Source organism: Megascapheus bottae, chromosome 13 (assembly GCF_031878675.1).
Source record: "Megascapheus bottae isolate mThoBot1 chromosome 13, mThoBot2.hap1, whole genome shotgun sequence".
NCBI classification, from domain to species: domain Eukaryota; kingdom Metazoa; phylum Chordata; class Mammalia; order Rodentia; family Geomyidae; genus Megascapheus; species Megascapheus bottae.
The window spans coordinates 42,961,300-42,973,768 of NC_143521.1; the positions used below are offsets into that span (position 1 = coordinate 42,961,300).

At 34.0% G+C, this 12,469-nt stretch overlaps 1 protein-coding gene across 2 annotated transcripts in view; it reads right to left on the reverse strand.

Annotated features, from left to right (window-relative positions):
* Positions 1 to 643: 643 nt before the first annotated feature.
* Positions 644 to 12,469, reverse strand: part of Pcdh7 (protocadherin 7) — a 423,691-nt gene continuing 411,865 nt past the window's right edge. For both annotated transcript variants that reach the window (XM_090343732.1, XM_090343731.1), the window contains exon 3: positions 644 to 5,010. In XM_090343732.1, coding sequence (XP_090199858.1) covers positions 4,634 to 5,010 — 377 coding nt within the window. In that variant the 3' untranslated portion in view covers positions 644 to 4,633. The remainder of the gene's footprint in view (positions 5,011 to 12,469) is intronic.

A 12,469-nucleotide genomic window follows, 5' to 3' on the forward strand; every position in this document is an offset into this window, starting at 1 on the left:
TGAAGCCCTGGATTCACTTCCTCAGTACCAGATAAACAGAAATTGCTGAATGTGGCAATATGTCTTAAGTTGCAGAGAGCTAGATTTCTGCAAAAGAAGCTCAGGGACAGTGTCAAAGACTGGCAAACAAACAAAAAGAAAAGATAAAAAGAAAATTATTTGTCTTTGATTAAGATTACAAATTAACACTTCCTGAGCTGGGAATATAATGTAGGAGAAAAGTACCATGAGTAAACTCCTGAGTTTGATTCTCTGCACTGCAAAACAAAGAGACAAACAAAATTCCAATAGATATATTATGACTTGGAACTAATTTTATCTTAAATGTGAAATTTCTATAGATATCTTGGTAAAATGTCAATTTGCATCATCATAATATTTTTGAATATGTTATGTTTTTAAAGCTAGCCAAGTAAGTGTCTCAGGAATAGCTATAAAACTGAACTCTGGGTTTTATCCTACTTCCATGTTTCTGCATGATGTCTCCAAAAACCAGTAATGACTGTCAAGTGATCTTGCTTGTCTATCTTAATTTAGCAGAAAAGCAACCATCTTTAAGCAAACAGATACATGCATCCATGCACTTTTGTCCAATCAGAACTGAATTAACTGTCAATAGAGTAGTACAATTACAAGTGTGAAACCATTTGACCATGTTATAGTTTAATTTGCAGAGACAAAAAAAATGACAAGCAATTTATTTACATAAACTGTACAAAAGCAAATTAAATTATGTAAAGTATTTCATAAATAGTTGGACGAGTGTTTAATACATTCGCCAAGTTTAGCATAGTTGCGTGCATAGTGACTCATAAGAAACGATGATAAATTGTTCTCTGCTTCGCTATCAACATCCAAGTAGCAGAACAATAGTCAATGATTAACATTACAAACAGATCGTACCACACTGAATGCAAGTGCTTGAAAATGTAGGAAAAGTTGTCTGAAAATAAACCCTAGGTATCTGGAAAAAAAAAAAAAAAGATGCCGCCTCCAGATGTTGCGTATACCTCCATTGGGTTACAGATAGCAAGCTTTACTACATTCATAGTCAGCTTCATGCCTATCTTTCCCTTCCCTCAAGGATACATGTATTTATTGGTTCTTGGTAAATGTAAAATGGCATAGATCTTCTGATTTCTCTGTTTTAGGATGGCTGTTTGATTCTTGAAAGCTTCTTCTGCTCTCTGCTCTGTTTCCCTACAACCCAGATCCTCAAGGTAGCCTTTTAGGCAGACATCCTCAATACTATCCTCGTCACTCCTCCCATAAAAATAACACCTCCGAAAACTTGGATAATAGGCCAGTCAATGAAGGAAACCCTACAGAAATGTGATTGGAGAATCAGAAAGAGCAGTAGATTTGAGACTAATGCTACAGACATACTAATGCACATAAATTTATATAGTTTACTCAGTTTGTAATTGTGTTCTAATGTATAAAACATGCAAAGGTCCACTTGGGATTTCTGTGTACAGAAAACAAGTATAGTTCATATACTGTGCAATCCAAATGAAAGAGCAGTTAAAAGAAAAACAAAACAAAAAGTTCAATGCTTGTAAATCAAACATTTTACCTTGCAAAAATGGACTGATTTCACCCCTGAAAATAACTCCCTGTGTTTACTCTACAATCAAAGATTTCACCTCTTGGTGAGTTTTTAAGCAGCCCATATTAATGCCTTACTTTTGTTTTATGAATGAATATTATTTAAGACTGGTCTATTATCTGAGTTTGTCAGAAGGCAAATTTTTAAATATATTATTTATTATTTTCAGAAAATAAACATGGATAAATATACAGGATCAAAAATGTTGGGAATAGCCCATTATCCCTCATTGTCCAGACCCAACAACCATTTTTTACCATAACAACAGGTATAAAAGGCACAGTTGCTTATTTTGCATTCACTCATTTGTTTATTTTTTTGTTTGTTTTCATTTTTTTTCAAAAGCACTCTATATATGGAGTGGCACCAGGTTTAACCTATTCAAAATAAAAGTCATACAAACACAAAATATATTTCTGTGTCATGCCAGCTCATTATATAATAAACATGTTATGATAGCTAATTCTACTAGAATTACTGCAAATACTTACAGTACACTGAATTTTATTCTTTCACACCCATTTTAGTTCTAAAGAGGTTCACAAGTTAAATGACAATGACATGGCTGTCTTGTATATGGTGCAAACATCATTGGGAGACGTTGATCCAATTAATCAAAAGGTCCCGCATGACCCGTATTAGCTTAATAGACAACAGAAGGGTTTTAAGATAGAGTGAAATGAGCTATCTAGTGTTTTCAAGGGTCTTGTGAAAGAAAGAAAAAAATGCATTAAAAGAAGTTTCTTGAACATCTGTGTTATGCAATTATTCCATTTGTAACGTGCAAGAAAAATATGTATACATTTCATAAGTATCTTTAGATGTATTTGTCTTAATAGGTACTTACAGATTATACAAGGCAGAACTGCTTGAATGCAGTTTCCTATCAAAGTACTAAAATTGCATCTTTCCATAGTGTCAATAATAATCAAACATAAGTCTGTTCAATTACTGATATTTTAGTCCAATGGTTTTAGCTTCAATTATGTATCTCTTTTCATCCTACCTATTATACATAAACTAACACCAAAATGAAAACTCCATTGAAGAAATAGCATAAGGAAATGATCCCAAAATACCCCACCAGAGAAGTGTTTTTCTAAGACAAGCATTTCGTGAATGATCAACATGTACTCCAGGCTGTTTTACCTTATAGCCTAAAAGATTCTGCAAAGCATGAGACTACTCGAATCTACATTGTGTCTAAAGTTTGCTAGAGAGCTAACAAGGCTCTATCTTAACCAGGTTATAAACATTCCATGATGAGAACATGGGCTCTCTCTACCTCTTATCCCACAATGTCAATGGATTGTCACCTCATCTGAATGTCTCAGCTCAATTCTCAATGTTACTTAATCATCTTATGTAGAGCAAGTGGCTCCGATTTTGCATATCCTGCTTCTTTTGTATTGTATTGAACATTTTCCAACTGAGTTTTACACACTGTGAGAAATGTTGCTACTCAGTGCTCATTTCTTTTTATGTTCAGGCGGGATTTGAGTCATACATAAAATAATATTCAAATCACATTAATGACAAAGTCAATTGAGAGTGTTGTATTGTTTCAGTGGTCTTGAGTCTCATAAGTCTGTGTTGCACAGAAGCCAAAATTAATGCACTTGTGCTGCATGGAAGTTTATACTACATAGGATAAAAATGCAGTTGTCGTTTGAAATGGGGATAAGGCCAGCAAACATAGCTGGGATTTAGTAATGACAATAGTAAACTTTATTAATAAGATCATACACCAATGGATCCTTCTTTCTCCTCTTCCCTACCTATGATTATGACTTTGAAAAGAAGAATCAACCCTGATAATACTATCTGAAACTAAACTTCTACCTCAACTGGTTGCCTATTATATTACCCAAAAAATATATGTTTCATTCATTTCCCATTCTGGAGCTTTCAAATAAAAATCCATTAAAAAATCTGAAGAAGAATAATTTCTGGGCATAGATTAGATATAAAATCATGTTTGAGTGTTCCTGTGTATGAGTGGGTACATTAGCCTCTGTTTTTGAATGCATTTCTACATTAAGACCAAGTCAACTTCATGATTTCCCTGATCTGCCATGTGATCTTTGGCCTCATAAAGACACAATTGTTCAAGTTAGTTGAGAAGAGCAGTCTTGTTCTGAAAAACAATAGATTTAATTTTACAAGTCATCATTAGTGTAATAGATATACAAACTCAAGATTGTGTGACAATAGTCAGTGAATGCATGAACTGATAGTGTGTGCCCCGACCTGAAAATAATATGCCAACTTAGAACTGCAATCCCCCACTGAGTATTGTTTTGCTTTTAGTCTTTGTTAGAATATTAAAGCTGTCATCTTCCCAAAATGCTTTCTCCCACCCCCCTAGATTCCCTCTTCATAAAGATTACATCTTTAATGAGATGCTATCATTTTCAACCAGTTGTCTGTGATGGCTAGAGTGATAAATTGTATTTTGATGGTATGTCTCAAATATAGTTTACCCGCCCAGATTTTATGTTTTTGACCAGCCAGATGACACTGGAATAAAATCAACATGACTTAAAATCATGCTTCAGTTTTGGAAGAATGAGAGTGTACTGTTCTGCTAATCAGGCTTGTTTACCGTGAAAGAAACTTGCAACCATCCTTTGTTGATGTTGTTGTTGTTGGCTTTTTCTTTTGTTGCTTTTTGTTTGTTTGTTTTTAGTTTTGATTCTTTTGGAAGGTGGTGGGGAAACGAGAATGGTTTGGGTTTTGGGGGATCAGTGGGGCGAGGATTGACATGCAAGGAACAAGGATGGATTTCTACATTGTACACTGTGATCAGGCTTGTCATCATTACTAAAGGCCTGATCTGGAGGCGGAAGTGGCAGGCAAAGCTTTGTCTCTTTGGTAGCCCCCTCTGTGATTAAATGGTTTTGCTTTGTAACATTTCTTTTTTCTGTTTTCTGTTTCTCTTTTCTTTCTTTCTTTAATTATTTTTTTTGCCCCTTATTCTTCTCCTCATACATGAAAAGAACTTGGCTGTTGCTCCTGGAAAGCCTACAGGTAAACTTCTCTTCTAGTGAGAGTGCTGACAGGTGATGGCTTATACTCCCCTGTTTTGGTCAGGGGAATATCCTCCGTGTTGGCTTCCTCGTTTTTACTGAAACTAGCTGCACTGAAGGTCTCGTAGGATGAGGTCAACTTTTTGTTCAGGAGGTTTCTGTTGCGGTCTCCCATGATAGCAGCCTCGCCATTGGCCAGCTTTTCCTGGCTTCCTCGTTCATCAACAGGCATGAAAGTGGAGAGTTTGGGCTGGCTCTTCTTCCTCTCTGGAGAAGTGCGAACCGGCATCCAGCAGGAGTCCGAGTGGCCATATTCGTCGCACTCACGAGTGCATTTCCCAGTCAGGGCTACATCTGGAAGAGGCCTTGAATCTGAAATCCAAAGAGAAGAAGACTTTAGTGCTGGACATTCCTCAACAAGTTTTCCCTTGGGCAAATACATTTGAAGATACACATATGCATATATATATATATATATATATATCTATATATATCTTATCTATATAAGGTATACGTCTATATCATATATATGTATATCTTGTTTTTCATTTTTCAACACCCTGAAGCAGCAGCCCACCATACAATTTAAATTTCTATAGATTAATGATAAGGTGTTGCAAAAACAAATATGGAGAAGAGAAACAGTGATAAATCCATGTATACAGAAGAGACTATATATATATATATATATATGCATATGTATGTATTCAATACATGACACACTCCATATGGACAATCTCCACGGATAATGCATGTGCTTATTGCACAGTGAAATTTATTTCCGCAGAAGAAGAAAAATAATCAAATTGGAATAAAACTATTAAACCTAATTAGGTATTCCCTGTGCCTATAAATAATTTCTGAAATGATATGCTTTTTGTCAATTGGATTTCTTTCCTTTATGTATCATGGGTAGAAGGCAAAATATGCAAAACCTTATATTTAAATACATTCGAAGACATAACGGTGATTGGGAAGTAGAATCCAATCTAAGGGCATATTATATGCTTAAAAGTAAAGCATACAGATGTCAGGAGTATGGCCTAGTGGTAGAGTGCTTGCCTAGCGTCCAGGAAGACCCAGATTTAATTCCTCGGTACCACATACAGAGAAATAAGCCAGAAATGGTGCTGTGGCTCAGGCGGTGGATCTCTAGCCTTGAGAAAAACCCAAGGACAGTGCTCAGGCCCTGAGCTCAAGCCCAGGACTGGCAAAAAAAAAAAAAAAGACAAAATGTAATTCGGTTAAAGGTCAGAGCAAGCTAGCAATACTACTCACTGGCTCGCACACTCCCATGCACTCCCTGAGTGACACATAAGAATGTGCTTGCTGGAGTGTTTGCTGAATGGAAATATCACCGTAGAGTTACTAATGAGTAAATGTGGTAAGTATAATGAGTAAATGTAGGTAAGTTCCTAAATGTTTTGTGAAATAGCATATTTTATTAATTAATATTGGTGCCCAGTGATACAAGGAAATTGTTCCACATGTGAAAACCTATATCATTTCACGATTGTTCTAAAGAATAAAATTTAAGTAGTGAAGAATGACCCGCATACATCAATAAAATCACCATATGTATTTGTCTTTGAAGAATAGTTATACCTTTGATTAATATTAAAGATACTTTTACAGACTTTATTTATTACTGAAGAGAAAATGAGTGAGTCTGCTCTTCTTTCAATGATGCTAACAGACTAACCTATACAGTTTTGTATCATTAAATGAATAAAATAATATAATATGACTACACTCCAATATGGATCATTCGGTATCATTTCATTACAAGATTGAGAACTTAAGAACAAACTCTTATGTCTGCATATATTTTCAAAAATAATTATTCACATAAATATAATCCTAGATAGAAAATAGCAGTAATTAAATTATTTCCAATATATTTATATCCAATGCATATATTCATTCACCTCTAAATTTGAATATTTCCTAAGGGATTTTGTAAGTTTTACTCTGTCAGGTCTCCTAGATCAGGAACATCCAATTGTACATGAATTTTTTCCTTCAGAGATGGATACTAAAATATTGACATATGATAGGCCATCGATTTTTTAACACAGTGGCCTGGGATTTTTATACTGTGAGCTAAACATTCACAAGGAAATGCCAGTGGTCTTCATGAGAAATCTAGAATTACTTCAAGCTTTCCTGGAGGTATATACAAAGGCACTTGTTTACTTGCAGCTATACATACTATTATACATTTTATCATCAAAAGAAAAAAAGTCCCATAAATGGTAAATTATTTTTACTGCATCTCTCAATTTAAAAATCAAAGTATGAAAAACTGAGTGGTTTTATAATGTAGTTACTAGAAATGAGCAAGCTGAAAGTTCTTTTTGAATATAACTGGCATTGGGCTATATTATTTGACATTAATATTTGAATGAGAAAAAATACAATGCGAAATACAAGATCAGATATTCTTTTTAGCTAAATACTCCATTGTTATTTATTTTATGATGGTATGGTTCAAGACACATAAAAATTAAGAATTTAACTACTGAAATAAGATTATTCATGAACAAGGTTTTTATTTTCTGGAGAAATGACCCAAAATTGTCTTACAGCATTTATTTGTATATTTATGTATGGCCCAATGTATCTTTTACTTACACAGGTGACTGTTTTACAGGGATTAATTTATATTTCCAGTTTGAAATTAATTGACTTTTCCTTTTGTTTCAAGTACATTTAGAAACAGCTGTTAAACCTGTATTGATGATTGAAAAATTATTTTTTTCTTTTAATTTGTGCCCAGGAACTAAATGTAAGTCATAAGAAATAATACTCATTTTAGATTGAATCATTGCAATTAATAGTAAGAAAAAGTGCACTTCAAGCCTCTCCTTCTTTGACTTCATGTTTCTAAGGATTGCCTGCTAAAGATCATGTTTAATTGCATTTAATGAAAGAAAGCTTTTCTCTTCTTCCATCATCTGCATGTAAGTCATCACATCTTGTCTAAAAGTATGACTCTTAATAAGGTCTCTTGTCATTTCCAAAGTCAAATACTTGATTGGAAACCACAGTAGAAGCTGACAAACCTAATTGGCAGGGACAAGTTATAGTGTTTGTCATCGAATTTAGAAAATAATCAAGGAAGACTATAAGAGAATCATCAAGAGTAATCAAAACCTCCAATCTTCATGACTAAAATGAATCTCCAAAATAAATGTCAATGATTAACAGATGCAATTTGTATTATGAGGCCATTTATGAAAAGGATCCATGAGAACAGTACTTTTCAATGTTTAGACATGTTCTTTATTTATGCAAGCATGTATTGTAATTTTTGAAAAGTAGTATGGGATCTTTAAGACTGTTCACAGATAGTGCTTTCCTCTATAAGTACGTATTTTAAACATGCTTGTTTTTTATTGTAACGTGTAGAGAGTTAGAGTTTTATTCTCCAGATAGTAGGTGCATTATTTCTCACACATTGATACCCCTTCTCATGTTTTTGAACAGTCATAGAATTTGAACTCAGGGGTCTGGGCTCAGTCCCTGAGGATTTTTTGTTTTTCTCATGCTAGTGCTCTACCACTTAAAGTACAGCTACATTTCTGGTTTTCAGGTGATTAATTGGAGATAAAAGTCTCACAAACTTTCCTGCCCTGTTGGTTTGATCTTCTATGATCCTCAGATCTCAGCCTCCTAAATAGCTAGGATTATAGCTGTGAGACACCAGAACCTGGTAAACATGCTATTTTTTTTTGTTTGTTTGTTTGTTTTTGCCAGTCCTGGGCTTGAGCTCAGGGCCTGAGCACTGTCCTTGGACCTTCTCAAAGCTAGAGCTCTACCACTTGAGCCTCAGCACCGCTTCCGGCTTTTTTCTATGTATGTGGTACCAAGGAATTGAACCCGGGTCTTCATGCACGCTAGGCAAGCACTTTAACCACTAGGCCAAACTCCCGGCCCCAACATGCTATTTTTTTATGTGAGTTTGTGTGAGTTTCCTTAACCATCATCTGATTTTATACTTTTGTTAAAATCTGCTTTTGTTTTAATGGTTAAGAAAACATAGTATTTACTTAGTACTATTTTTGGATTATTACTGTTATTACCATTATTATCATATATTTGCTTCATGTACTATTCAGTTTAATTCTCATGTGTGTATAGGTAAAAAATAGAATTTATATAGACATAAAACAATCTATATGGAGACAATATGGTGTTCTTCAGAGGCATTTTCCGCAATAAAACAAGTTCATTAGTTTTTTTTATTACATTTTTTTCTGTTTTATATCCACCCCTTTTTAAACACCCATTCAATTACTAAATTATAAGAAGTCTAAACAAAACAATGCTTTTCTTTGTCAATACCTGTTCTTGCTTAGACATATGCACAGGTCTTTTTTAAACTAATTATTTGGTTAACAGAATTATAGCATAGTTTTAGAAAGCTGAAATCCCTTCTTAGACATAAAGTCCACTATCCTCTCAAATTTGCAGGTATTAGCCGTCCTATTCTCAAGGCTGGTTTATAATGCACGAAGTACTTGCTTACCCTTCATCTCATCTACTTACCACTTCCATGAAATAGAACAGAGGACAGAAGCAGTGAGGGACCAAGCTTATGGGAGTGTCAAAGGTTAAACCTTTCCACTTACATTTTAATGTTATCCCATTCTATCTTATTACTCCTTTCTAAAATGTAAGTGCTGAGTTATTTAGAGGTCAATTTCTGCTAGTCACACTCATATGAATGGCTATAGTCTCCAAGGAAAGGAAAAAAAAACTATATATATCAGAGAATCAGAGAAAGTAGGTGCCACAAAAGTCACAAATTTTACCACCTAGTACAAAGAAAGAGTGCAAATCTCCTAAACTAGAGAAAAGGATATACTAATTTAAGAAGTCAACCTTTCTCCCTAAATGATAGTGCTTTCTGGGTCTTGCTATGTACTAAAGACATAGATGTTGTTACAATGACTTCAACAGGACAGATAATACCCAGAATCATTAAAAATAACAAAGGAAGTCAGATATACAGAGGCATTTGATGCTTCTATATGATGTCCTACAGGAATCACAAACCATCACAGGCATTGGTCTTATAGAAAAACTCAGAGGACTTGCTAAGATATGAAGACATCACTGTATCAGGAAAAAAAAAAATGGAGATTGTGAAGTTAGACTTTCTGCCAAATCCTGGCAACTCCCATTCCAAACCCCTGACACAGGTTTGAAGATACAAAGGGTTTTCAATTTTCTATGGGATTATATGCTGTATTTAGGTTAAAAGTGTTTCCAATGAGGTTTTTCACGTGTTTTACTTTTTTTTCTGCTTTGCTTTTTAAAAGATCACACCAAGCTATAAGGCAACATGTGCCTTCTATTGAATTTTCAACTTATTTAATTTGCAGACCACACAAATCAGCAGATAATTATTCAATAAGTAGATTGCACATACATTCATGCCATTCCTCCAATTGTTATTTAAAACCAAGCACATCTTGACATTAGTTCAATCAAAATTCTCTACATGAAAAATTCTGGTATTTTCTTTTTCTGAGAAAAAAATAACAGTACATTTACATAACGGTACATTTACATAATGTACAGTTATTTTTTCTCAGTCTTTTTAAGTATCTGATTTTCCTTTAACTCTTCTTGATTTCAGATGTATGTTTTTTTTGTCCTAATAATATGTTACATTTTAATGATTTGGTAGATGACAAATACATTTTACAAGAGGAAAAGAAGACAAAAGAAATCAAGTGGTAAATTTTCTAAAAGTATTTTTCTATTAGCTTTATGTTTGTTAATCCAAATGAAATATCATATGTACTCAAATGACTAAACCAAGCACTTTATTTGAAAATGCAATGCTCTATAATTTAAAGTTTTCTTTATAATCTAAAGAGATGAACTCCAAGCTCAATGGCATAACTTTCAACTTGACCTCAAGATACTGGGTATCGGATAGAGAGAAAATACAGCACAAAGAAAAACAACATTTTAAAAATTGAATTATTTTTAAAATGTTTGACTTATATGATGAAGCATAGTAGAAATAAATTTCAGCTACAGCTGTTTACATAAAAGTTAGCATTATCCATAAAGAGATAGCAAAAAGTTAGTATAATCCCCATAGAGATGGGGAGGAAAGATTCAAAAGATGCAAAATGGGTTGGATTTGAACTTTTTTTTTTTTTTGTCTGTCGTGGGGCTTGAACTCTAGGTCTGGGCTCTGTTCCTGAGCTGTTCAGCTCAAGGCTACTGCCCTACCCCTTGAGCCACAGTACCACTTCTGGTTTTCTAGTGGTTAACTGGAGATAAGAATCTCATGATCTTGAGTTCCCAGGCTGGCTTTGAACTGTGATCCTCAGATCTCAGCCTCCTTAGTATCTAGGATTACAGGGATGAGCCACTGTGCCCGTCTTGGATTTGAATATTTTATATTAAAGAAAAGAACCTGAAAAAATCTTTTCTGCCTTTACGCATTAGGAGAATTTATGAAATCAAGGTAGAAAGACAAACAATGGGTCACGTCTGGTGAAAAGCACTGATAAGTCACTTATGATTACCTGAATATGCAAACACTTATACGAAGGGCAGAACTTTTTAAATTTCTAGAATGGAAAATTTATAGCTCCTTAAAAGTCACTCAGGCTTCAAACCAGAAGTTAATGTTTATAAATACCATTCTAAATGATCAGCGAATCATTTGACTAAAGTTAATTAGAAGAAGGTTCAATTCAGAATCTTCTACCTCACTATTGCATATGTCCATAAAAGGACAGTGAGATTTCATAAAGAGCAGATAAGAATTCCAACATGAGCATGATAATAGGCTCAGCAATGTATCTGTTGTATTATTTACCAGTCAATCTGATATTCAAGTTCCTAATTTGTGTAATAGTAACATGTAGTACCCCACTTCTTGTGGGGTAAAAAATTAATCTTTATGTGACCCACAATGCGGCATCTACTATGGTGTGGTGTCCAATAAGTAGCAAGTAATGAACCCTACAAAGATGTTTAGACAACTGTCTCTCCCTTTATTTTTGCATCGCTGTAGTCTTCCAAGCATGAATAAAGTGCTTAAGACAATAGGCTCTGAAACCAGGCAATCTAGATTAAAAGCCTCGTTTTGTTTTTGCTGGTAACACTGGGAAAGGTATTTGATTTAAGTTTCTTTATTTTTACAAAGGGCATTAGAATAAATCAACTTCTTAGAATTACTATGGATATTAAAGGTTTTGTATATGCAAATACTTGTACTAAATATTGATACCTATATTAAAGCCTCCATCTATATTAACTATATCACATGTACATATCTTCCTCCAAATTCATATCTTAAAAGAGCTCATAAACCCCAGATCATTCTGTTTTCATGAGTTTATAACAAATTGATCTGAACTAATCATACAACACCGTTTTCATCTTTATTTACTTCATATTCTGCAAATGGTTAGCTATCAAAATAGTTGGCTAATTATGGAAATAGAGTTACAGTATTTTATACCTTTAAATTAATTAACCTCTGAAATATTCTGAATTTTGAGATATATTTAGGCTGAAGGGCTTCAGATACTATATCTTTAATCAAAAGGACCCATCTTGTGAGTTCTTCACAATTAATCTTAATGGAGTTAGACTGAAAAGATTCTGATATACAGCAAATTTCCAATCTATTTAGGAAACATGCTAGCCCCAGGTCCTGGATAGTCTCTACAAATAAATATTCCTCTGACATGTCTTTATTAGGTATAAATCAAAGATTTATTTAGGGTGCATTCAAAGCTAAAATGCAGATGACCTATAATTTACAGTTATCTTTACAACCTGAAGACATCAA